Consider the following 26648-nt stretch of genomic DNA (forward strand, 5'->3'; position numbering starts at 1 on the left):
CAGCCAACGGGATCAAGGCAGGGGACCGTGGGACGGCGACAGCCAATCCGATCCGACGACCCCTGTGTCCTTTTCTTCCTTATCACAGGTTGCGCTGGAGGACAAACCAGAACCTAGCTTATCGTGTTAAGAGTCTGGACATTAAACAAGCACAGGTAACAGCCGTTCAGGCAGTCACCGTTTTGTTTACTCATTTTTTGACCCTGAGCATATCTGAAATCTGTATAATATCTGAAAGGTTGTGAGAACCTAAGGCACAAGTCTCTTGACGACAGGTCCGAGGACGGGTCTGTAACTCAAAGTGAACCTCATGTAGCCTAACTCAGATAGACCATCCACCCATGTTAAAACAAGGAGGGGATGATAATGCAGTTAGTTAGCTGCATTAGTATATAGGCTGACTATGCCAGGCTATACCCAATGGACCTGTAGCGTAACTTTTAGAGTTACTTTAATACTGAGAATATTACAGTGTAGGGCATGGGTCTTCAACGTGTTCAGGCCAAGGACCCCTTAGTTGAGAGAGAGCTGAAGCTGGGACCCCCACACAACCTTTTCATAGATTCCATATACTGTAGTACTTAGTCTGCTCTTTTTCCCAACTACACCAAAAATAGCCGATCTACAAGCTCACAACGCCTCGCAGCGCAAGGCGTTGTGAGCTTGTAGATCTGCTATTATTGGCTAAAGTTCTCAGAATATGGACACTAGGGTTCAATATAAATAAAGGAGAAAAAAAATCTATCACACAAAGATTTGGAGGCCCCCCTGTAATAACTCTGAGGACCCCCTGTTGAAGACCCCTGGTGTAGGGAAAGACTTTATCCATTTGTACACTTCAGTCTGTACAGAGCCATCTAACAAATATAGAATAGTGTGTTAGAAAAGCATGCAGATGCAATAGCATCCCAAATCATCACTGACTGTGGACACTTCACACTCAAGCAACTCTGACTTCAGAAGGTTGACATTTATGTGTTATAAATGTGTTTTAGATTTTGAGATCTGACTTTTGATATTCATGAGCTGAATTTTCTATATTAATTTCAGGCCTAGGATTATTGAATGCTTTAACTATTGAAAAATAGCAGATATACAAGCTCACAGTGCGGCACCGAGTGCCGCGCTGCGAGCTTGTAGATCTGCTATTTTTGAATGTGAAAATGTGTGCAAATCTTTGAATATATGTATTTTTAAAGCGAATGTCTGTAACTAAAATTTAGCTTCTGGGTGGTCCCTGGAACTAGATATTTTGAGATGGGGGTCCGTGGCCAAATAAATATCATTTTGGGGGTCCTTCACATGAAAAGGTTTGAGAACCACTGACACAGTAGTCTCTCAATAACAGACTAACTGAGCTCCGGTTAAGTGAAAAGGACCTTTTCTTTGACGATGGCTGGCCAGATTGCTGACATAGAAACATAGGTTTTTCAAAAAATCTTAGAAGGATTCAAAAGACACTTATAGAATCGGGTCAAAATTGAAATTTTCACGATTTTTCAAAAATAGCAGATCTACAAGCTCGCAGCGCGGCACTCGGTGCCGCGCTGTGAGCTTGTATATCTGCTATTTTTCAATAGTTAAAGCATCAAATAATGACACACAAAATGTGTACCCGTTCTAAATGGGTTAAAACAAAAAAGGTTTTGAATATTTCACTGCATTCGCAATGTATCTAGAATATATGAAAGCTTAACATTTTTGATTTATATTACAGAAGAAAATGAACTCTTCAGAATATATTTTTTTTTAGATGGCTCTGTGCATTGAGAAACAAACAGTCTGTGCCCATATAAATAAGGAAGGAAAGGTAGATTTGCGGCAGTTGAACGTTGTTGGGAGATACAGATCTGACATACAGATTTGATGTGTCACTGCTGCACTTTCACATTCCTATTGAAGAGCAGTCACCGCCACGTTGCCGTTGCTCATCTCTCTAACGTCACTTTGTTTTCATGGGTTGCACTGATTTTATTGTGGTTTAATATGTAGAACAGTCGGTTTTCGACATCTTTGGCTCAGAGCACCCTTGTAAATAACTATTTTCATCCACGTCACCCATGAATTACGTTGTTACTTTACAGCAATGGTTCTCAACCTGTGGGTCGGGACCCCCAGATGGGGTCCTCAAATTATTTTGGGGGGTCCCCAGATGATTAACTTGTTGTTTTCTCTCTCAACAGTAAACAGACCAACATAAAGTTTAAGTGTATAGAGTGTACAGTATCTATACATTTCTAAAAACACAATTCAACAACTTTTTAATACCTCTAAAATGACAAATTAAACATTGGCCAAATTGTGAAAATAGACGATCTACATGCTCTTCACAATAGAACCGTGTTATACAAAATGTAATGCCTCAACTCTTGGTGCTCGGTAGGGGTAGGCGGTCCCCAGTTAAAATATGATTATTTTGGGGGTCACGGCCTGAAAAGGTTGAGAAGTCTAATGGCTGATTTTACACTTGGTTGTGTGCTGAAAATAGCAGATTGCGACGTGTTGCGACGTGTTGTGAGCGTGTTGTGAGCTTGTAGATCTGCTATAACACCTGAGAGCAACCAAACATAAAATGACTCTCTTCTCCACCAGTCCCTCCCTAACGTTTTAGTCTACTTTTTATTTTGTTGACGAAATGGTCAATACATTTAGTCTTAGTCTTAGTCATCATAGCTTAGTTTTAATTTCGTTTAGTTTTCTTCAGTGAAAAAAACACATTCAACAACATATTGTCGACAAAATCAACACTGCCCTGCAGTGATAGGCACTAACCAATGGGACAGACCTAAATGCAGGAAGAACGTCACTTTGTTGACACTCCCATTAGCTGCTCAGGTGTCAAAGTTCAAAGGTACGTCAGTAATGCTGCTATAGGCAGCGATGTTCCCAGCGGCGTAGCCACGGGTGGGCCTGACTAGGCCTAGGGCCACCCATTTCATTTTTGTAACCACCCAAAAAAATAACGGAAACATTCGCGGCGCAGTGCGGCGCAGTGCGGCGCGTTGCGGCGCAGCGATGTGCGGCTATCTAGGAAGCAAAGAAAGACACCACAGTTTGATTTGATCATAGCTTAGTCAATTATGAAGCGATTTCTAAAATTAAAACGTCTCCATATTGCTTGGGAAGTCCACTTCCATGCCTGTATTATGTCCCTGTAAATATTTAAATGTTCACTATTTTAAAATAGCAGATGTACAAGCTCACATTGTGCCCACCCAGATCGTTCCACTCCTTACAGCTCTTGATATGTGGACCTGCCCTTATCCTGGTAGGATATGAAATCAACAGTAGTTTAGTGGCGTGTTGGGGTACCTGTCCAGCATTTTAGTGGTGGCTCTCTCCAGCTTCTCCAGGATCTGAAGGAGTTGGGCGTCGTCGTCGCACAGCCCGCCCCAGCCCAGCACCCGCGCCAGGTCATTACCCGTACCCAGGGGAAGCACGCCCAGCTGACACTGGAGAGAGAGAGAGAGAGAGAGAGAGAGAGAGAGAGAGAGAGAGAGAGAGAGAGAGAGAGAGAGAGAGAGAGAGAGAGAGAGAGAGAGAGAGAGAGAGAGAGAGAGAGAAAGAGAGATGGAGAGGGAGAGGGAGAGGGAGAGGGAGAGAGTTGAGGAGCAGGTGGGAGACCAAAAGAGTGGAGAATCGGAAAGAGAGGTGAGACAGAAAGGGAGAGATCAGATGTGTCGGATTAAACATTTTTTTAATCCATTTAGGCCTGAAAAATACCTACACATTTCTGTTTCTATATCAGTGGTGCTCAAACTGTTCAATGTCACGGACCCCGAGAATATATGCGTTGGCCCTCCGAATCCCATCTCAAAATATTTTGTTCCAGGGATCCCCCAGAAGCAAATATTTGAGTTACACATGTTCACTTTACACACAAGATATATTCAAAGATTTCCAAAAGATTTCACGATTTCACTAACCCTACAAGCTGGCAGCATGGCACTCGATGGTTTCAATCATTTGTATACATCAAAGTTAAGGGGAGTCTGTGACATTTTAAAGAACTACTGATTTAAACCAAAAAGCAGGTTTAAATGAATTCTGCAATGAATCTCTGTATTAACAATTCAACAGGATTTTTTACAAGGCTCCCTCATTGTATCACGATATATACGATATCTCTGAAAAGACATATCGTGGAGACATTGTATCATCTCAGCGATATTTATCACCATATCGCCTACCCCTACCTCAAAGTCAAGAGAAAAACGAGAGAGGGAGAGGGTGAGAGAGAGAGTAATTGAATGCCAGTTAAGCAGTCATAAAGTGGATTGATTTCACGTGGCAGCAGGTGCAGTGGGCTTTAACGTCAATTGACCTCGCGTCACACTAAGCGACCGAAACCGATTAAGGGGAGCTGAAAATGAGCTTGACATTAAATCAGTTTTAATTCATTTGACAAAACATTACATTGGCACGCCCTCTCCGTCTCTCTCTCTCCATCTCTCTCTCTCGCTCTCTGTCTCTGCCATTACTTGCAGGTCATGTGCAGTCTTGGATTATTGAATGCTTTAACTATTGAAAAATAGCAGATATACAAGCTCACAGCGCGGCACCGAGTGCCGCGCTGCGAGCATGTAGATCTGCTATTTTTGAAAAAGTCGTGAAAATGTGTGCAAATCTTTGAATAGGCCTATATGTATTTTTAAAGAGAACGTTTGTATCTAAAATTTTGCTTCTGGGTGGTCCCTGGAACAAAATATTTTGAGATGGGGGTCCGTGGCCAGATACATATGATTTTGGGGGTCCTTCACATGAAAAAGTATTAGAACCACTGACATAGTAGTCTCTCAAGAACAGACTAACTGAGCTCCAGTTAAGTGAAAAGGAGCTTTCATTTGACGATGGCTGGCCAGATTGCTGACATAGAAACATAGGTTTTTCAAAAAACCTTAGAAGGACACTTATAGAATCGGGGGGAAAATCGGCTCAAAATTCAATGTTCACGATTTTTCAAAAGTAGCAGATCTACAAGCTCGCAGCGCCTCACTCGGTGCCGTGCACTGTGAGCTTGTAGATCTTCTATTTTTTTTTTTATAGTTAAAGCATAAAATAATAATACGCAATAATGTATCCGTTCTGAATGGGTTATTTTGCAATTCCCTCTTCACCCATCACTTTGTTTTTTACAGACTACTATCTATGATTGCCACGCATTTATGAATTGCCCATGACCGCAAGACGCACCGAGTGCCCCCTCATCACCTACAGTATATCATTAGCCTCATAGCATAATTGGCCAAGGCGTACGTTTCAGGTTTTTAGGAAAGGAAAACATGAAACATGAAAATCTGAGTCATCTAGGTGACTCATTTTGCCCAAGTCATGTTTACCTGCCTTTGAGTTTTGTATGAGCAGTGCTACCATGGCACCAAAATACTGATTTAGGGGCGGCATAGTTGAATGGTTAGGGAGCCCGCCTGGGGAACCAGAGCCCCTGGATGTCCAAGGTTCGATTCCAGGCCAGGTAGCAATGTCGATGTGTGTCCCTGAGCAAGACTCCTAACCCCTAATTGCTTATGTGCTCCTTTTAGACAACAAATCAGCTGGGTTGGGCTGCAAATACTGAATTTCCCTCGCAGGAGGAAATAGGTATCTATTATTCTATTATAGGCAACATACTACAGTTCTCTCCCAACTTTATAGAGTAAGACTTTATAGAGCATGCCGCCAGTTGCCCATGTACATGGGGAAAATTAATGGGAGATTTTTTGTGGCACCAGTAAATGCCCACCACTATGCTTTATACCAGGGGTTTTCAAAATGGGTGAAGGGGCACCCTGGGGTGCCGTGACGGCAGTCCAAGATAATTTGATAATATTTGAATTTATTTGGACATTTAAAAATATATTTAGTATCATTTTAAACTTGAAGTACAAAGTTATTTTCAGTCAGTTCTAACCAAAATGGCTATTATCTCGTTTTCCTCACAACATAATCACTAAAATATGCTATAAATATAAGGTGCTGGGATTGAACATTATGAATATAATGTAGAGGTGCCTCGGATGAAAAGAATATTCATAGGGGTGCCCCGAGCCAAAAAAGTGGGAATATACTACTGAATGAATTTTGCTAATAGTAGTACCTAAAACCATTGAGATAAACTGGGTATTAAGGTGACAAACAAAGTCTTCAAATCTCTCAGTCTTTTATCTCCATCTCTTCTCCATCATCCCCTTCCTCTCCTACCCTTCGCCCAAACCTTTCCCTATCCTTCCCTCCCTCCCTCTTTGTCTCACCCGTCCCTATACCCAGGGGTGTCAAACCAAATCCTGGGCCCTGGGTACAAGGATTCATGCGGGCCCCCCATGAATGTTCTTCATAGGGGGAGGGGGTTTAACCCATTTAGACTGGGAACGCATTATTTTGTGCTTTAACTAGATATACACGCTCACAGGGCTGCACGAAGTGCCGGGCTGTGAGCTTGTATATCTGCTATTTTTGAAAATGTCTTTGAAAAAGTCTTTGAATATTTCAAATCCTTCTATGGTTTTTTGAACAACCTATGTTTCTATGTCAGTGGTGCTCAAACTTTTTCATGTGAAGGACCCCTAAAATGATATTTGGCCAGGGACCCTCCCAGAAGCAAATGTTCGCTTAAAGAATACATATATTCAAAGATTTGCACAAATTCACGACTTTTCAAAAATAGCAGATCTACAAGCTCGCAGCGCGGCACTCGGTGCCGCGCTGTGAGCTTGTATATCTGCTATTTTTCAATAGCTAAAGTATAAAATAATTAGGGCCCCCTCCACCTTGGGCCCTGGTAACTGCGACGCCCCTGCCCGTCCCCATACCTGTTTATGGAGGTTGAGTTTGTCGAGCTCCGAGAGCACCCAGCCCACGCTGCCGTCTCCCCCGCACACCAGGATACGAAACGTCACAAACTTCTGGAACAGACGCAGCCTGGGGGAGAGAGAGGGAGAGAGAGAGAGAGAGAGAGAGAGAGAGAGAGAGAGAGAGAGAGAGAGAGAGAGAGAGAGAGAGGAGGAGGAGGGATGGAGAGGAAAGGAGATACTGTATGTTACACACAGTGGCGTCAGTTCGGTAAAAACTAAGGTATGGCAACATGGCCAGTCATGTTGCCATACCTTAGCAACATGGCATGATGAATTTATTTAAGTACATTTAATTTTTTTCCCCTGTAGCCAAGGTAATTGAAGCCTCTGGTTACACAGTGAGATAGACAGTACATACCGGTATGTGAGGTATCTAACACAGTCTTTCCCAAGCATAGATTTGTGACCCTTTTTGTATTTTGTATTTTTTTCCTTTTTTTCTCTTTTTTTGAGCGGTGGTCACAACGCTCCTATACGTGGCCGTGTGTGTGGGTCTGTCTGTCTGTCTGTCTGTCTGTCTGTCTGTCTGTCTGTCTGTCTGTAGCCTGCAGTAACCTTTTCTGACCACACATGTTAAGGGAGGGGCGCTGTTGTTCAGGCCAGACCAGGCACACACACGCACATGCACACACACACACACACACACACACAGGGGGGAAGGGGGGGAATGCTTTTCAATGGGAAAGGAGCATTGTTTTTTGCGGGAATAGCAACAAACTGTTCCATTCCCATTGAAAAGTATTGGTAAACAGTGCATTTAAAAAGTTGTCCTTTTTCCAAGGCACTTCACTATGATTGTGCATTACATTCACACACACACACACACACACACACACACACACACACACACACACACACACACACACACACACACACACACACACACATTTGTATAGCAATGGCGAAGGAAACCATGCAATTCTTGCTGAAGGATTCTTCTACTAGCTACTTTGCAGATATAAATTATAATATCATAAAACATACCGTACATAAACCACTTTAGCCTGATTTTATACCGTGGCCATTTGAAAATAGCCGATCTACAAGCTGAGCTTGTAGATCGGCTATTTTCAAACATGTTGTACTTTTACTTTTGGTGCTTTGAGTACATTTTGATGCCGATACTTTCGTACTTTTACTCAAGTTCATTTTGAATTCTGGACTTTTACTTGTAACAGGGTATTTCTACATTGCAGTATAGATACTTTTACTCAAGTAAAAAATGTCAGTTATTCATGGTTTGCATTTGTAGTCCTAAGCCGGCCATAGTGAGGACCAACACAGGTGTTCAATTTGTCTGATTGGCATAGAACCAATGTTCTACGTTAATCAAAACACCTGTGTTGGTCCTCAAAATGGCTGGTGTAGGACTACAAATGCAACCCATGAATTGTTCCACCAGTGCCAAAGATGTACATGAGAGAGAGATGAGCTACCCCAGCTGTGGTCCTCCGTTCATCAGGTCAAACACCTGCGCGGGGTTGAGGAGCTGCTTGAACTTGCGGAGGAACTTGACCCCCTGGTTGTCTCCGCTCTTAGAGTTGACCAGGACCAGCAGGGGACTGGAGCACGACGCCGAGGTGGCCTTCCAGAAGCCTGTACGCAAAGAGAACAAGAACGATTTGACCCATTAACCTGTCTGGTGCCAACCCCGAGTTTCCCGAGTTTGTATTGGTACCCCCCTGGGCCAACCCCGAGTTTCCCGAGTTTGGGGCGTTTTTTTTTTCAAAAATTCTTTTTTTTGGACCTCAAAAAATGTATTAGGCACCAACCCAAGCCCCCAGAACCCAGGGCTAGATTTGAAGCAACCCCGATGGTGGCCAAAGTTGGAACTGCAGCCTAAACGCGCATTTTGGCCCCGCCCCCTCCACTCCAGACAATCCTTCCTCTGAGCGGAGAGCAGCGTGACGTCATTTTTGGCCACTAGGTAGTGGCCAATTTCCCCCAGAATGCACCTGGATTAGCTACATGCTAGCATGTAGCCGTTGCTTCAAAACGCCACTGAGCACTTGCATTGAAATGATAGTGGGGGCGGGGCCGGTCCGCTCTCTATTTTATATATACTCTATGCACCAACCCCATCTTTCAAACATGGCAGCCATGTTTGTTTACATTTGAAGAAGACATAATGGCTGCTATCTCATGAATTCCTGAACGGATTTCCAAGCTGATTTCTTTTGTTTGGAAGCTGTGAACAGCGTGCACAAAGGTGGTGCATGATTAGGCATGGGCGTGCATGATCCGTGCACTATGAATTACATGGAAGTCTATGGAGACCATGGCAACTTGGACCTTCAAAGAGATTTATTTGATAGCAACATAAGTGTTAACTCAGTGGTTCTCCACCTTTTTTAGCCGTACAGTTGAGGATGCTTTTTTCATTCTATTTGCTATTTTGCCTTTAGCACTCTCTTTCTTTTCTATGCCATTATCATTATTATTATTATTATCCTTTTAGATGTTGCTTTTATTGTATTGTTTGCTGTTATTATACCACTGCATTGTCTGAAGGAAGCCAAACAAAAATATGTTTTACTCTTATATACCTGTACAAAAGACGTAACAATAAAGTACAACCTTGAACTTTTCAGGACGCGACCCCCCAAATAATCATATTTTATTTCTTTTTTTCTTTTTTTTAGAACTTCTGTTCTAAACCACTATTCTAAATCCTAAAAAAGAAGAAGTATGTTGCTACAGTATAGCCAAGATCTAAAACGACACAGATTAAAATAAATCTGATTTCGCACTGGCTTCTCTGCCTTTTCTCTCTCACGGTAGTTCTACAAAAAACAAAACACTAAGTCCAAAGCCCCGTTTTCATAGAGCAAAACTTCTGGAAGTTTTTTCCAAAATTACGTCAATTTTGAAATTCACGCCATGTGAAAACGGCCACCTATTTTGTGTGCCGGAAGTTTTGGTGCCCCAAACGTGACGTGAAAATACCTAGTAATTTTCGCTGAAAGTACCGTGACAATACACATTTCCCTCCAGTGAAACGCATGCCGCGAATTTGCCGTTTTTTTTACAACCAGGTGCATGAAAGGAGCCAGTTAACAGTTTAAAACATTGTATCTGGGATTGAAAACGACCTGAATGTAAAGGAATATATAGAAATAAAGTAGGTCTACAGCTTCACCTTGTATAGGGGATTAATTATTTAGGCTAGAATCGCATTGACAAACACAGCAGAAGTCTATTTCTTTCTCTGGTCATCCATCGTTTATGGTGCCACGTGAAGAAAAAAAAAACACAGCTAATAATCTACAAGCCCACAAGTGCAACACGTTGCATCATGCAGCGATCCTTTCTGAACCTTATGTGTTTTTGCATGAAGAATATGTCTTGTAACTTGTTAAATCCATTTGAAGGGTTCAGGAACCGTTCAGGCCGGGTGAGAGAGAAAAAGAAAGACAGAAGCGAAGACTCGAAGCACCCGTTACGGCTGCTCAACAAGCAGTGAGACTGTATGGCGTGTTGCCATGCCTGCTACTTATAAGCGACTATGGGCTTGATTTCCGTAAAGTTGCTTATATATAATTTGATCGTTTCTGGTTGCGTTTTATTTGTTGTAAGCTTCTAGATCACTTTTCAAGTAGCTGATGCGGCGATGCGTTTAGTTTTAAAGTGCTCTTGTGGCCTAGATAATATCACTTTTTGGGTTTATTTTCGTACACCTGGTTGCTTATTTCTCTCGCAAAGTCTGGCAACACGGACTTATACCGTGACAATGGTTTTAGTGAAAACGATGTATTTTATGGCAATGCCTGCATTTTTGCTCATGTGAAAACACCCAAAAAACAAAACTCCCGGCAGGTTGAAAATTATTATGCTAATTATTTTGCAGGAAAAATTCCGGAACTGTAGTGAAAACATGCCTCAAGTTTCTGAGTGATGTGACACAATTTTATGTGGTCGAATCAGGGATAGCGCAAAATAGTCATTCGGCCTTCCAGGAGCTGGTACAAAAAAACTCTAAAGCAAACTGCTTTTACTGTCTCGACTTAACTCAAACTCTGCCATCAAAATACCCCTTTGTACCCCTTCTCTGCCATGCCCGTAGAGCCCGTAAATGTAATAAAAATGAATTAAAAAACATTTTTTTATCGAAGCGCAACTAAAATAGGCCGGAACTAATGCTCCGTGATCGGTTTCACACGGACACATTATTGAGCGGACAACTTTAACATTGGAGTCCCTGAACCGGAAGCGGAAGTCCGTCCTCTATTTTGGCCCGTTAACTTTCTATCTGAACTCCGCGGCTTACAGATGGAGAACTTATTGATCAATTGAAAAAGTTTCAACGGATTTGAGAAGCTGATGGAATACGCGAACACACGATGCATAGCACGATCACGATCACGCACGATGGGAACTGGACGAGCGCCCACGTTAACAGGTAGGAGAAGCCGGCAGTGAAAGACATAGAGAAATTAACGGGCTTTACGGCCGTAAACTACGAATGAGTTAATCTTCTTAAGCGTTTGAGTCAGAGTAGACTAGTGCACGCGGAACCAAGTGGCATTCTGTGACATTTGGATACAAACAAAAGATTATGAATTCATCGGGGTGGATGAGTGTTGGGCATTATTTGTACAGCTGTGAAATTAATTTTTGAAACCTCATATTTCCAACACGGTTGCTTGTTTTGGATTCAAATTCAAAGAACAAAGTAGCAGATGGACGGCATTTCGAGCTTGCCGATCTGCTACTTGTGATGCTTTTGTGTGTCGCTGTAGTATGATCAAGTAGGACGCTAATTTACGAAAAAACACAAAGTTAAAACGGTCCCCCCCTGATTCACAGTACAGAATAAGACAGAATAAAGCCATAATAAGAAATAATGTGTTTGTAATTAGAAATAATATGTTTTTATTAGACAGAAACAAACACAGTTATACCTCAATTATCCCTACATTATGTTCTAATTAGAAATCGAATAAGGGCTCAAACACGCTGCCCGACTTTTTGAGCCGATTGTGCGGTCGCCGACCACAAAAACGACGATCTGCTGCAAGATCAGGCTGCTCGCCGAGGTTTTGCTTGTTTTGTGTGAAAAGCACTGCGAGAAGATCTGGCTGCGATTATAGCGCTCAGCGACTTCTTCCAGAGCGTCTCTAGATATCCAGCAATTGATATTTGTCTCTGTCTCAAACTGGACATACAGTATGAAAGAGGTTGCCCACCCTGAGAAGATCTGTGTTAAATGATTAGAACATAATGTAAGGGTAATATAACTGTGTTTGTTTCTGTCTAATGAAAACATACCAGTAAGACTCCCTAATCGGGAGAGAAGCGACCGTCAGGTCGCATACACAAACTTTAGAAGGCAATGGTAGGCAATCAGGAGGGAATATGGGAAATGGGACAGATCCATGTTGATGACATGACTGTAGAGATACTGTGTACCGCTTTGCATGATTTTAGGCCAAAATCTGTAGGAGCAGTGTCCAAAAATGTGTTTTGCTAGAATCTGCCTCATGGTGGCGCTACATGAGGGGCATGTGAGAAATGAGGGGTGGAGGTAGTGGTTTGGCAGCCAAGGAGTGTGTGTGCAAAGTTTGGCATGGATATGGGCAACGGTGGCGGAGATGAGTAGGGGAAAAGCGTGATGTGACATGACTGACTGACAGCCGGTGGTTGCCGGTGGAGGTTTTGAGAGTACTGTAACTGCGACCTGACGGTCGCAATCATTTCTAATTACAAACACATTATTTCTTATTATGGCTTTATTCTGTCTTATTATGTACTGTAAATTAGGGTGGGACGAGGTTTCTGCCCGATATCAACGATACGCACGCGCGCATGCGTGTGTGTGTGTGTGTGTGTGTGTGTGTGTGTGTGTGTGTGTGTGTGTGTGTGTGTGTGTGTGTGTGTGTGTGTGCGTGTGCGTGTCTCTCACCATCTGAGTCGATAATGTTGAGTGCGGTGGGAGGGATGATTGACACGCGGCACTGGCCCAATGGACACACCTTCCCCATCTGCTCTTTACAGCTGCCGTGGACCTGCACACACACACACACACACACACACACGCGCGCACGCACACGCACACACACACACACACACACACACACACACACACACACACACACACACACACACACACACACACACAGAGTCAGAGATCTCCATAGCATTGCTGCGTTTCGCCGGAGGCAGAAAGGTCAGTCCACCCCCGCGAATCCCCCCGGAATATCACTTCTATAACCTTTACAAATACCACTCACATTCCATAGTGTGTGTGTGTGTGTGTGTGTGTGTGTGTGTGTGTGTGTGTGTGTGTGCGTGCGTGCGTGCGTGGGTGCGTGGGTGGGTGTGTGCTAGCATTTGTAGCATATGTGTCTGTTACCATTCCAATCAACACACTTTATTTACAGAACACATTTAAAGGTCAACTTTGTTTTTTTTTTACAACAAGGGTTCATATTTTAGATTGTAATTAGAGAAAATGTACTGCTTTCTATCGTTTTAGCGATTTTAATGACTTTGATTTCAGTGTTTGGGGGCATGCGTACAAGTGGCTAAATATGTCTTTTTAGACACAACAAGCCCATTCCCAAGATGCACCACAATTCTTCATGGGCAGATATGACTTAAGGGGGCTACTGTAAATAGTAATAAAGAAATTCGCCGGCTTATTGTGTCGTTTGGTGATCATTAGAATGTCTAGAACATGTACGTATGTTATTATTGGGAACAATATTCCGAAATGTAAATTAGAGCATGATTTATGATTTATGTCTAAAAAACTTACTTTTTTTAACATTACATTTTCGTCTGAATAGGATTCCTACCAGACCATCTGAAAGGTTTATTTTCTATTTTTTTGCAAGTAGAAATGAATTCGGGCCTGCACTGGTTTAAGGATTTCAGGTTTTAGAAGACAGTTCCGTTGGTATTTGTGCACAAAGGCTATACTGGGACAGCTACCGACTTACATAAGCACATTACTCATTCAGCCATGTGGGCACTGCAGTCTGCAGATCACACAATTATACCTCAGATCATGTTCCCCACTGTGAGAACTAAATATGGGATGTTATGCTTTCAGAAATTCTGCACCAGTCTCTATCTTTCTCAGAAATTATAGGAAGAGTTAGATTCCCTGCCTGGAAACTGACAGACAGACAAACAGACAGACAGACAGACAGACAGACAGACAGACAGACTCGCTATGTGACACAAGGGCGGACGGACGGACGGACGGACGGACGGACAGACGGATGGACGGACAGACAAACACAGAGTGATGGAATGACAGAGACTGTATGTCAAGTGTTTTCCTTAGGGCTACCTGCCTTTAATCGGCACTTCTACAGCTGTGTATCGTTTATGCTGTTGATAATACATAAGATGATTAGCTTAATGTGCAACATTGTTTTCTCACTCAACAGTAAACAAACCAATGTAAAGGTTAAGTGTATAGAGAGTATATGCACATTTCAAAAGTGACAATTTAAGGACTTTTTAATACCTCTAAAATGACAAATTAAACATTGGCCAAATATTAGAGGCAGAAATTGTAGATCTACATGCTCACAACGCCTCACAACGCCTCGCAACGCGAGGCGTTGGGAGCATGTAGATCTGCTATTTTCACAATAGAACTGTGTTATACATAATGTAATGCCTCAACTCTTAGTGCTCGTCAGGGTGTAAAATATGATTATTGTGTGGGTCGTGGCCTGAAAAGGTTGAGAACCACCGGTTTAGAGAAGCGCCATACAAATAAATTCATCAAAAATAAATTATCATTAAGTCGTCGGCATGTCACATTTCGGTGGCATGTCTCACGCTGAGACATCTGGTAACTCTCCTGGACAGGCTGACGAGAGTGTGACTTACGATGTCCTTGCACCACAGGCAGCGCCAGTCCTGCAGCCGCCGCACGCTGCCACAGTTCTTGTCGCACACCACGCACTTGGCGTTGACCGGCAGGTTGCCCTCCAACCACTGGTGAGGCATGGTCACCTGGGAAGACCACACACACACACACACACACACGCGCACGCACACACGCAAATACACACACACAATGAGTCGTGTTGGAGACACAGTCAAATCGATTCAAATGTCAAACAAAACAGGTATACTTGATTGCTGTTGTTTGTTTCAGTCATACTGCGGGAGAGCTCAAAGTAACACACACAAGGTTGTGTACTATAATTGTGAGGACATTAACACCAGTAGGACGCCTAAGGGCGAAAAGCGACCTAGGTCGCACCATCTGTCTTGGCCATATATGGATTCTGTTAGTGTGGTTAGAAAGTGGATAGAAACTTGTTTTTTTTCCCCCTTTTTTATAGTAATCACTTGAACCCTAGCGTTCATACACAGAGCCAAAAATAGCAGATCTACGAGCTTGTAGATCAGCTATTTTCGGCAAAGAGCTTTGGAGGGGAAAAAGAGCAGACTAAGTACAGTGAAAGGTCAAGTTTATTAAGTATTGTCGGTTCAAGTGGTTAAATATCTGAAAACACACATTAAAGGAGTAGTTCACCCCCAAAATGACTTTTTTTTCTATTGATTACTCATGCCATGGAGACTAGAGTTCAATAATATTTTTTGGTTTTTGTCACATTCCTAAGACAAAAATTTGATTTGAGTAAATTTACCCCCATTGATTCCGGATGGTGACCGTTTAACGGGTCACCATCCGGAATGAATGGGGGTAAATTTATTGTTATCACATTTTTGTCTTAGGAATGCGACAAAAAACTAAAAATATTATTGAACTCTAGTCTCCATGGCATGAGTAATCAATAGAAAAAAAGTCATTTTGGGGGTGAACTACTCCTTTAACATGAATCCAAAATACACTGATGATCGTGCTGTCAAACAATGAAACTATATGGAATCTATGAAAAGGTTGTGGGGGTCCCTGCTTCATCTCTCTCTCTCAGCTAAGGGGTCCTTGACCTGAAACGTTGAAGACCCTTGTAAACTACAATATGTGTGTGTGTACAATAATGTCCACTCACCCCTTCTTTGTCCTCCATGATGTCATTTCCTATGGAAGCCAGAGTGGTCCATTTGCAGCTGTTGGTGGAGCGCACGGCGCAGCGCTTGTGGGCCTTGAACTTGCACACTGGACAGAGGGTCAGAGGTCAATCGTCAGCATGTATGAAGTCAGGGGCGTCACAAGGGAGGGGAAAGTGGGACTGAATTACAAGGGCCCAAGGTGGAGGGGCCTCAATTATTTTATACTTTAGCTATTGAAAAATAGCAAGTGCCGCACTGCAAGCTTGTAGATCTGCCATTTTCAAAAACTCGTGAAAATGTGTGAAAATCTTTGAATATATGTATTCTTTAAGCGAACATTTGTAACTCGAATTTTGCTTCTGGGGGGTCCCTGGAAATAAATATTTTGAGATGGGGTTCCATGGCCAAATACATCTAATTTTGGGGGCCCTTCACATGAAAAGGTTTGAGCACCACTGACATAGAAACGTATGCTTTTAGATCGACAAGATCTGCTATATACAAGTTATATATAAGTTACGTTTATCAATAGTTAAAGCACACAATGTGAGAGAACCAGCTTGTACCCAGGGCCCAGAATTTGGTGCGACACCCCTGCTTGAAGTATGAACACGATGAAACCATGAGAGGCTGGTATGGCAGGTATGGTCAAACTACTGTCCGGCGGGGGAGGGGTGATTTAGACTGGAAATATACTTTTAATCAGTGTTTCTAGATATAAAAAAATAAATACAAATGATGAGCTATGTCAAAAAGGTGTGAAAATTTACAATTTATATGCAAATTAATCAGTGGCGTCAGTTCAGCAAAAGCTAGGGTATGGCAGAGATGGGAGTCCTCATGCGCACGCCCGTAGTGCGCGGAAACATCACGTTTTGTATCGGGTTTTGTCCATTTTTTACCCGGGTCTCTACGGTTTCTTGGGCTGGAAATGGCAGCCTGGAACGGTTGTTCAAGTGCAGCTAAACTTGGCATGTTAGTAAACGGGCCACAATTAACAATATTGCATTGCACCTGTGCAGCTGACCTGCGGAACCTGGGAATATACCATTCTGTCAAGATGGGGAGAATACAAGTGGGGAGAATATAATTATAATAGCTTGTTAAGGTGACCATTTAGTTAAATGTTGCATTTGTAGTTATTTCACTGTTATTTAACAACATAATAACCAGCACAGATAGACAAAGAGACATTCATGGATTTATATTTAAAAGTAACTTCCCCCCCCCCCCACCTGGACCCAGGGTATGACAGCTGCATACCCCTGCCATAACTAATTGATGCCCCAGAAACGAATGCTGCCATTATCAAGTGTGTGTGTGTGTGTGTGTGTGAGTGCATGCATGCATGAATACATATGCCATGTTTGTGTGAATGTAAACTTTTTTTTTTACTATTTGTGTCCTTGTATTCTCTCCTGTATGTGGACATGAATACATTGTTAAAATGTGTGTGTGTGCGTGTGTGTGTGTGTGTGTGTGTGTGTGTGTGTGTGCGTGCGTGCGTGCGTGCGTGCGTGCGTGCGTGCGTGTACCTTCACAGGACAGGCCGTGCGAGGTGACCCCCGGCAGGGCCTCCCTGCACACGTTGCAGAAGGTGGGGCGGGCGTGCGAGCACGCGTACCAGTTGTGCATCCCGGAGAAGTGCTCCATGTTGAACTGACTGGCCTGGTGAGAGAGAGAGAGAGAGAGAGAGAGAGAGAGAGAGAGAGAGAGAGAGAGAGAGAGAGAGAGAGAGAGAGAGAGAGAGAGAGGACACACACACAAAAAGGACAGGTCAGTGTTAATCCAGTGTTGGGCAATATTACTCAGGAGAGTAATATCGTCACTGTCGGGCAGAAACCTTGTATCTGCAGGTTTCAAATTTGTATGTTTTTTTTGCAAAGTAAAGCCCTGCTTCATCAGACAAGGCCGTCGCACAAAAGTAGTGAAAACGGCAGATCTACAAGCAGATCTGCTGTTTTTACTAGTTTAGTAAAAAAAAATGTTTAATGATAAAAACGAAGGTTTTGACATACATGGTTTCCACCCGACAACACGAATTATGTTATTACATGTTACTCCTTAAAAAATGTAAATGTAATACAGTGCACAGTACATGAGGGGTTAAATGTAGGAGTCTCAGAAGTAATCTTGGAGAACCCAGACGTATCAGTGATGTCAGTCATCTCCAAATTTGGGCATTGTTTTAGCACATTTTGATACCAATACTTTTGTTTACTCAAGTCTATTTTGACGCCCGGACTTTTACTTGTAGCAGAGTGTTTCTACATTGCAGCATTGTAGTCCAGTAAAAATAAAGCTGAGGTTGGAAAAAATTGTGTTATTTAGTTTTTCAACTGATTCTGACAGGAAATTAGGTCTACTAGCCAGGATAAAAATCTACCATAATCTGCTCACTGCAAATACCCACAGTGGCCAAATCAAGTTGGGCTCCCATCGACTTTCTATACAGGAGGAAAATACCCAGAAAAAAAAATCTGCTTTAAGTAGGATGTGAGGGGTCTAACTAGGGGTTTGTCATGATGCTGAATCCATTGCAAGCATTTGTTTTGCACAAAAAACATTCATTGGGCTACAAATGGCCCCAGAAAATGATGGAAATGATGGACATGTCAATGACGTCAACCAGGGACATGCAGAGAATGATAGAGAGGCAGGGGCTGAAATTTCCAAAAGGGCCTTTTGGTGAAAATATTGAAAAATCGCAGACTTCCGAGCTTGGAGGTCGGCTATTTTCGGGAACTTGATACCACAATGAACTAAACATAATCAAGTCTATACTGGAGATGTGGCGTAACGGCATGGATTTCTACACAGAGAGGGCAATTCTTTCAACATAAGATGCTGCATTCAAGTTCAGGGGAGTTTGGACAAGGCAGTTCTCTTGAATGCTGCCTTCAGGTATGGCATGGAAAGAGGGCATTTGCATTTCTTTCACCATAGTAAAAACTGCATCCATGGTCTGGAGAGGGCACTTTTTACAGAGGGATAAAAGAGCAGGGGCTCAAGCCCCCTTTGATGACTATGTGTGCCTGACGTCAACAGTGTACACATCGACCCCTACTTAAGATTCATCGGGCCCACACTGTCTGCTGCTGTGCTTAAAGGGTTCCCCTGTCGGCCTTGACTCTTATCTGTCGCTGTTTTACTTCTTCTTGTCTTGAAGTTTCTCGATTGATGCTGAACTGTGCTCAGTATATCTAGTTCCGATTTGGGTCGGGCGCCTGCCCTCTCCATTCCGAGGGGGTCGTGGGGGGGCTGGGGATTGATTGATTGCCTCGCTCATCAAGTATACAATTTTCCATTCTACATGTTATTGCCTGAGCTTATGATTTATACTTTTGTTTTTGTTGTTCCAGTTTGTTTGTCTCTTTCATTTTCTTGTATAGTGTTGTTAATGTCTAAATAATGTATGTCTAAAAATTGTAATAAACATATTATTCAAAAAAAAAAACAGTGTACACATCAAAGCAAGGGGCCCGGGGAAGAGCAGGCCCTGCTGGTGACATCAGTTTAGTTTGCTGTGGGGCAGAAACCTCCTATATATCTCCGTATTTAAACTTTTCTCTATATTTTCGTAAATGAAGGCCCAACATCATCCTCTTAACCCATTTAGGCCTAGGATTATTGACTGCTTTAACTATTGAAAAATAGCAGATATACAAGCTCACAGCGCGGCACCGAGTGCCGCGCTGCGAGCTTGTAGATCTGCTATTTTTTGAAAAATCATGATTTTTCTTTGCAAGTCTTTGAATATATCTATTTAAAAGCGATTATTTGTAACTCAAATATTTGCTTCTGGGGGGTCCCTGGAACAACATATTTTGAGATGGAGGTCCGTGGCTAAATACCTGTGATTTTGGGGGTCCTTGACATGAAAGAGTTTGAGAACCACTGATTTAGAGGAAGGATTTAGAAGTCGGGTCAAAGATCGGGTCAAAGATATTCAAAGACTTGCACACATTTTCCAGTTTTTTTCAAAAATAGCAGATCTACAAGCTCGCAGCGCGGCACTCGGTGCCGCGCTGTGAGCTTGTATATCTGCTATTTTTCTAAGGTTAAAGCATACAATAATGGTTAAAGTGGTTAAAATCTAACGCGACTCGGGCGCGTTCCAGGTATTTGAGAGTTAAAAGCAGGGGTCATCAACATGTCCATACATGGACACATACTGTATGTCCATGGAAGACTTTGAGTTTCTTCTTAGTTTGATCATAAGACCCAATTACTGAATGTCAAGTCTCCAGGTTTTCTTCAGACTATGTATGACAGTGACTGACAATAGCCATGTTTCCATAAGCTTATTCGAAAAAGCGAATTTAGCCCGTTTCCATTTGCGGATGTCATTCAAAAGTCGCATGAGTTGATCAGGCAGATTTTTTCAGACCGAAGCGAGACACGAGCACTGCGCGTCTGACTGTTGTGACTCGATCACTGCACATTCATCCTGCAAGTTTCAGCGTCCTATGGAAGGTGTCCGATCTGCAAGCTCACAGCGCGGCGCGGAGACAAGCTGCTGTGAGCTTGTAGATCGGACACTTTTGGCATGCAACACCGTGTGATGAGGAAGGGTTAGCCACGGCTGGCTTGACTCCGGGAGGTGAAAACGGGAAGAATTTACACACGGTCCGTGTCACTCCGTGTGTAACAAAAAAAACAGTTTGTTTTGTGGGCTAACGCTATACAATGGACGTTAAGCAGCAAGGGAAAGTGTTAAGTTGGAGGACGATATGGACCCAGAACGTCATAATGTATTCGCATTTATTGGCTGACCCGTTTCCATTCACTAATGCACATTTAGTTTATTCGATAAAGCCTCAAAAGCCACCTCCTCCAAGCGGATAAAAGTTTTTGCGGATAATGAAAGTTTATTCAAATTTTGAAGTGTTTCCATAAAAAGATTTAAGCGAAAAAGGCTTAATGCGCATTAAGAGGCTTTATGGAAACGTCATTAGTGACACTATGTATTAGGAGTCCACCAGTACTGTGGTTTTCGAACTTTTTATTTTCAAGGACCCCCATGATTCTGAGAGTGTAAAAAACGTACATCCATTTGTACTATGGCAAATATCTTGTCTGCTCATTTTGTATGTCCGTGGCAACAACAAAAAAATAATTTTGACAAAAACATCTACCACGAGCCAACATGGCGATAGCCCCTGCATACAGAAGTCATGAAAATAGCCAATGATTTTTATTTATTTGAGCAGCTAAAGTTTCCCTCCCTCCCCCACCACCAGTCTCACATCCTTTAATGACTTGTTAAACCTATAAGTTTTTACACATTTCAATCCAAGATAGCATATTGCTATAGAAACTTTTTTTTTTTTTTTTTTTCAGAAAAAAAGAGCCTTCCTATACGCCAGGGGCGTCAATTGGGTATGGCAGGGGTATGCAGCTGCCATACCCTGGGTCCAGGGGGGAAAATAAACGTTACTTTTAAATATAAATCCATGAATGTCTCTTTGTCTATCTGTGCTGGTTATTATGTTGTTAAATTACAGTAAAATATCTACAAATGCAAAATGTAACAAAATGGTCACTTTAACATGGTATTAGAATTATATTCTCCACACTTGTATTCTCCCCTTCTTGACAAAATGGTATATTCCCAGGTTCCGCAGATCAGCTGCACAGGTGCAATGCATTATTGTTAATTGTGGCACGTTTACTAACATGCCAAGTTTAGCTGCACTTGAACAACCGTTCCAGGCTGCCATATCCATCCCGAGAAACCGTAGAAACGGGGGTACAAAATAGAATGTACTTCTTAAAATAAATGTATCATGCCTGTTGCTAAGGTATGGCAACATGACTGGTGTCTTGCACGCGCGCAAAGGCGCGCGTGCAAGACACCAGTCATGTTGCCATACCTTAGCTTTTTCTGAACTGACACCACTGCTCTATGCGGCATGGTCTAATAAACCATGTCTGGCTTTTTATTGGTCAATAATGACCTGCTCCCTATTGATTATCCCTTGTTTATTCATTGCTTTCCTACCTCTGCTGTATAATAAAAAACACACTTATTAAAAAAGTAATCTACAAGAAGAGAGGATTAAGCTGTTCAGACTGATTACACCGATATGTGCTTCTTCTACGGACGACTGAGTCAGCAGGACGGGAATCACAATCTTAACCCGTTGAGACCTCAGGCCCATTCTAAAAATACACTAGTTCTCAAAGCTTTTTCATGCCAAGGACCCCAACATGATTTGTATTAGGGCTCGTACTCACTATGGCATTAACGAAAAAATCGACAAGTCGACTTCATTACACAAGTCGGCTCCCACCAGAGAAAGTCGAAGTTGAAAAAGAAATAATCCAAAAATTCTGTCCACGACCCCCAGAATAATCATATTTTAACTGGGGACCGAGTGTGATGTGATGACGTCATCAAACGATAAAGTCGACTTCAACTCAACTTTTTACTGAGTCGAGTCGACTTGCAAAAATCACAAGTCGTTAATGCCCTAGTGCACACACCATCTTAAAGTGTTTGGTGCCAGGGAGAAGATTTGTGTTAACCCTTTAAGACAGGGGTCTTCAACGTTTTCAGGCCAAGGGCCCCTTAGTGTAGCCTGGTTAATAAACCAGACTGCACAACACCACCCCCTGTTGGTAGTGGTGGTGTTGTGGTCTGGTCAGAAAGGGCGAGCCAATCAGGGCTGTAGGCTTGGGGCACGTGGTGGGTGGTGGCCTGGTTCAAAACCATTCAGCCAATCAGGCGAGTCTGTGTGTATTCAAACACATTCCCCCCTCCACTCTTATTACAGACATCAAACAGATTGTAGTCTTTGATGCTTTCAGTGACTAACGAGCTATTGACACTTGTATGGCTCAATCAATTACAGCAGCTCACAAGCCCTTTGAAGTTCAGAGGGAGCAATTAAGAGCAAGTCAACTTAAAAAAAATTAAACCATCCCTTGGAAATGAAAATTCTGCTCCCGAGTCCAGACTAATATCCAACACGCAGTGAGGAATTAGTATGAGCAACGCCAGGCTACCCTTAGTGATCTTGTATGTCTGCTATTTTTGAGAAGCACTGTTCTAAAGACATGTTCTAAATCCTGAGAGCTTTCTGTTGCCATGTTGCTATATGGGCCACAAACAAATAGGTAGCTAAAATAAGAAAATGACACAGATGCTTGCCCCGGTTTTAACAGGTTAAGGGCTAATAATGTGACCCCAAAAAAAAGGAGATTAAGACGCTGGAGATGCAAGGAGCAGTTAAGCTCGGCCGCGAGTAGCGGCTTAAGATTTCCATGTCTCTTTTATTATCGAGCGGATGGTGTCTGATGTTATGAGCTGGTGTTAATCTGCCCGAAAAACGGAGGGAGAATAGGAGACGGCAGGGAGAGTGAGCAAATCAGGAGATAATAGTGTAAGGAGGAAGGGAGGCGTTATGAAAATATATGAAAGGTTACAAGAGTTGGGTTGTTAGAAGCAGGGGCGTCACAAGGGGGGAGGGGGAGGGGGACTGAGTTACTAGGGCCCAAGGTGGAGTGGCCTTCATTATGTTATACTAAAAATAGCAGATATACAAGCTCACAGCGCGGCACCGAGTGCCGTGCTGCGAGCTTGTAGATCTGCTATTTTTTTCGTGAAAGTCGTGAAAATGTGTGGAAATCTTTGAATATAATGTATTTTTAAGCAAACTTTTGTAACCCAAATATTGCTTCTGGGGGGGTCCCTGGAACTAAATATTTTGAGATGGGGTCCGTGGCCAAATACATATCATTTTGGGGGTTTGAGCACCACTGACATAGAAACATAGGTTTTTCAAAAAACCTTAGAAGGATTTGAAATATTCAAAGACTTGCACACATTTTCACGATTTTTCAAAAAAATAAATAAAAAAATAGCAGATCTACAAGCTGCCGCGTTGTGAGCTTGTATATCTGCTATTTTTCAATAGTTCAATAGCACAAAATAATGCGTTCCCAGTCTAAATGAAAATAACTCTGTACTTCAAGTTTAAAATGATACCAAATATTTGTTTAAGTGTCCAAATAAATTCCAAGTATTATCAAATTATCTTGCGGCACCCCTGGACTGCCGTCGCGGCACCCCAGGGTGCCCCGTCAGGCCGTCACCCACTTGCAGAGGTGTAGGAAAGGCAGCCACTTGCAGAGGTGTAGAAAAGATGAAATGACCCGAACGATGGAAGGTTGGGATGTGCTTTACGTGGAGTGCCTTACCTCATAGATCTCCAACTTCTGGACGGATTTCAGGGCACCGATCCAGTCCTCCATCTCCTTCCGGCTCTCTGCGCACAGCATCAACTTCCTGAACGGAGTGATCACCTGAGACGGAGAGAGAGAGAGGAGGTGAGGGCGAGAGACGTAGAGAAGAAGAGAAAAGAAGAAAGAAAAAACAAGAGCGGAACTTAGTTTATCGCAGTAATTCCCAACACGCCTGGCGGTGCCATGGCATTGGTCCGAAAGCTCCTTGGTCCGAAAGCTCATTGGTCCGAATCTGGTGATGTTAACCTGGTGAAAGATACTATGCCTAAACCTAAACCTAACCCTAACCTCTGTAAAACTATGCCTAAACCTAATCCAAACCCTAACCTCAGTAAAACTATGCCTAAACCTAATCCTAAAACCTAACCCTAACTAAATTTGGACTAATGAGATTTCGGACTTATGGGCAGTCCCCCGCCTGACAGCGTGTCGCGGGTTTGAGACCCGTTCCCGGCGACCTTTGCTGTGTGTCGCTCCCCATCTCTCTCCCCATTTCCTGTCAGTCTACTGTCCTATCGATAAAGGCATAAAAGCCCCAAAACAAATCTTAAAATTTGGTTTCATGTTATGCTGTCAATAGTTAAAGTTCAATACGGGTTAATTTGGTTACCAACTGTCCATCATTTAGCTGGGGACCACCTGGAAGCCAGTGTTATAGCTCAGTGGTTCTCAACCTGTGGGTCTGGACCCTCAGGGGGGGTCGCCAAATTATTTTGGAGGGTCCCCAGATGATTAACTTAATGTGCAGCATTGTTTTCTCACTCAACAGTAAACAAACCAGCATACAGTTTAAGTGAGGGTATCTGCACATTTCTAAAGTGACAATTTAAGGACTTTTTAATACCTCTAAAATGACAAATTAAACATCAGCCAAATTGTCAAATATTAGAGGCAGAAATTGTGAAAATAGCAGATCTACATGCTCACAACGCCTCGCAACGCGAGGTGTTGTGAGCATGTAGATCTGCAATTTTCACAATAGAACTGTGTACAAAATGTAATGCCTCAACTCTAAGTGCTCGTCAGGGTGGGGGGTCCCCAGTTCAAATATGATTATTGTGGGGGTCGCGGCCTGAAAAAGTTGAGAACCACTGTTATGGCTTAATGGGTAGAGAGGCTCCCTGGAAAACGTAAAGGTCCCAGGTTCGATTCCCGGCCCCCGGCTATATGTCGAGGTGTCCGCGAGCAAAGATACGAGATATTGGGCTTACCGTGAAGCTGTTGTTGATGTTCTTGGTACTGGTCTCTGCCACGCTGGCGTCCGACAGGTCCACCTCGTCAAATATCAAAGACTGACAAACAAGGGAAGAGTAGACAAACAAAAGCAGAAGGTAAGATAGAAAACCTTGTTTGGTAGCACTTGCTATGCATCCTATGTCTATGATAAATTATAAACATACTTATCGTCGTTGTCGGGTGGAAACCATGTATGTCCAAAACCGTTTGTTTTGTATCACTTTTAAAATTATTTAAACTAGTGAAAACAGCCGATCTACAAGCACACAACGCCTCGCTTGTAGATCAGCTGTTTTCACTACTTTTGTGCGACGGCCTTGTATGATGAAGCAGGGCTTTACTTTGCGAAAAAGAATTACAAATTTGAAACTTGGAGATACGAGGTTTCTGCCAGACATTGACGATCTCAATGGATAAGATGGGACTCCACAAACGTCAACGTGCCTTCTTGGGAGGGAGCTCTGTTGGACCCGCTGCGGTACTATGCGCCGAGGGAGTCCGGGGGACTAAATGCACATAATTTGTTCGTTGCGGACGGGAGCGGTGGACAGGAATTGTCTGAAAAATGCATTTCGCAAAAAAAAAAAAAAAAACGCAGCAGTGTGCAACCAGCTTGTTTCAAACTCCTGACAGAACTAAAGCTGGTATTAGCTGTATTAGTAGTGTAGCCGGGAGGCTAATGGTTTCATGCACCATTAAATCTTCCTAATGTGCAGGAGGCTGGTGGCAGGTTGACAGTTGGCCGCTGCCATGCCAGTATAGTGATGGATGCTACCGCACTACGGGTGGGACAATATGAACAATATTCACAACAAGACTATTGTGACAAAATAAATTGCGATTTACGATATTATCGCGATAATCAACATCCATTATCCTGGGCGGAACATTTGCCAAAAAAAGAAATAGCCGATATCCAAGTTCAGAACACGCCGCGTTGTGCTGCGTTGTGCCGCGTTGTGAGCTTGTAGATCGGCTATTTTTTGGCAAAGACAAAAGACAAAAAAAGAAAAAAGTGCAGTACATATATTATAAGTACTTTTTACCAATTATAGAGGGTTTAAAGGAGTAGTTCACCCCCAAAATGACTTTTTTTCTATTGATTACTCACACCATGGAGACTTTTTGTTGTTTGTCGCATTCCTAAGACAAAACAATTATTATAGTAAATTTACTCCCATTGATTCCGGATATGGACACATATGCATTTGGGTCCCCATCCGGAATCAATTGGGGTAGGCTACATTTATTTAAATCAAAATATTGTCTTAGGAATGCAACAAAAAACAAAAAATATTACTGAACTCAAGTCTCCATGGCGTAAATAAC

General features: G+C 42.7%; 1 protein-coding gene across 1 annotated transcript in view; it reads right to left on the reverse strand.

Annotated features, from left to right (window-relative positions):
- Positions 1-26648, reverse strand: part of LOC308298147 (diacylglycerol kinase delta) — a gene marked incomplete at its 3' end in the record, with an annotated part of 221054 nt that overhangs the window by 47642 nt on the left and 146764 nt on the right. The window contains exons 5-13 of the mRNA XM_080741703.1: positions 25295-25375; positions 24039-24143; positions 17369-17501; positions 15833-15939; positions 14697-14822; positions 12751-12853; positions 8285-8444; positions 6807-6915; positions 3313-3452 (exon numbers count right to left, since the gene is read on the reverse strand). Coding sequence (XP_080597829.1) covers positions 3313-3452; positions 6807-6915; positions 8285-8444; positions 12751-12853; positions 14697-14822; positions 15833-15939; positions 17369-17501; positions 24039-24143; positions 25295-25375 — 1064 coding nt within the window. The remainder of the gene's footprint in view (positions 1-3312; positions 3453-6806; positions 6916-8284; positions 8445-12750; positions 12854-14696; positions 14823-15832; positions 15940-17368; positions 17502-24038; positions 24144-25294; positions 25376-26648) is intronic.

This window comes from Nannobrachium achirus (assembly GCF_963921795.1).
Source record: "Nannobrachium achirus genome assembly, chromosome: 14".
Classification (NCBI taxonomy): Eukaryota; Metazoa; Chordata; class Actinopteri; order Myctophiformes; family Myctophidae; genus Nannobrachium; species Nannobrachium achirus.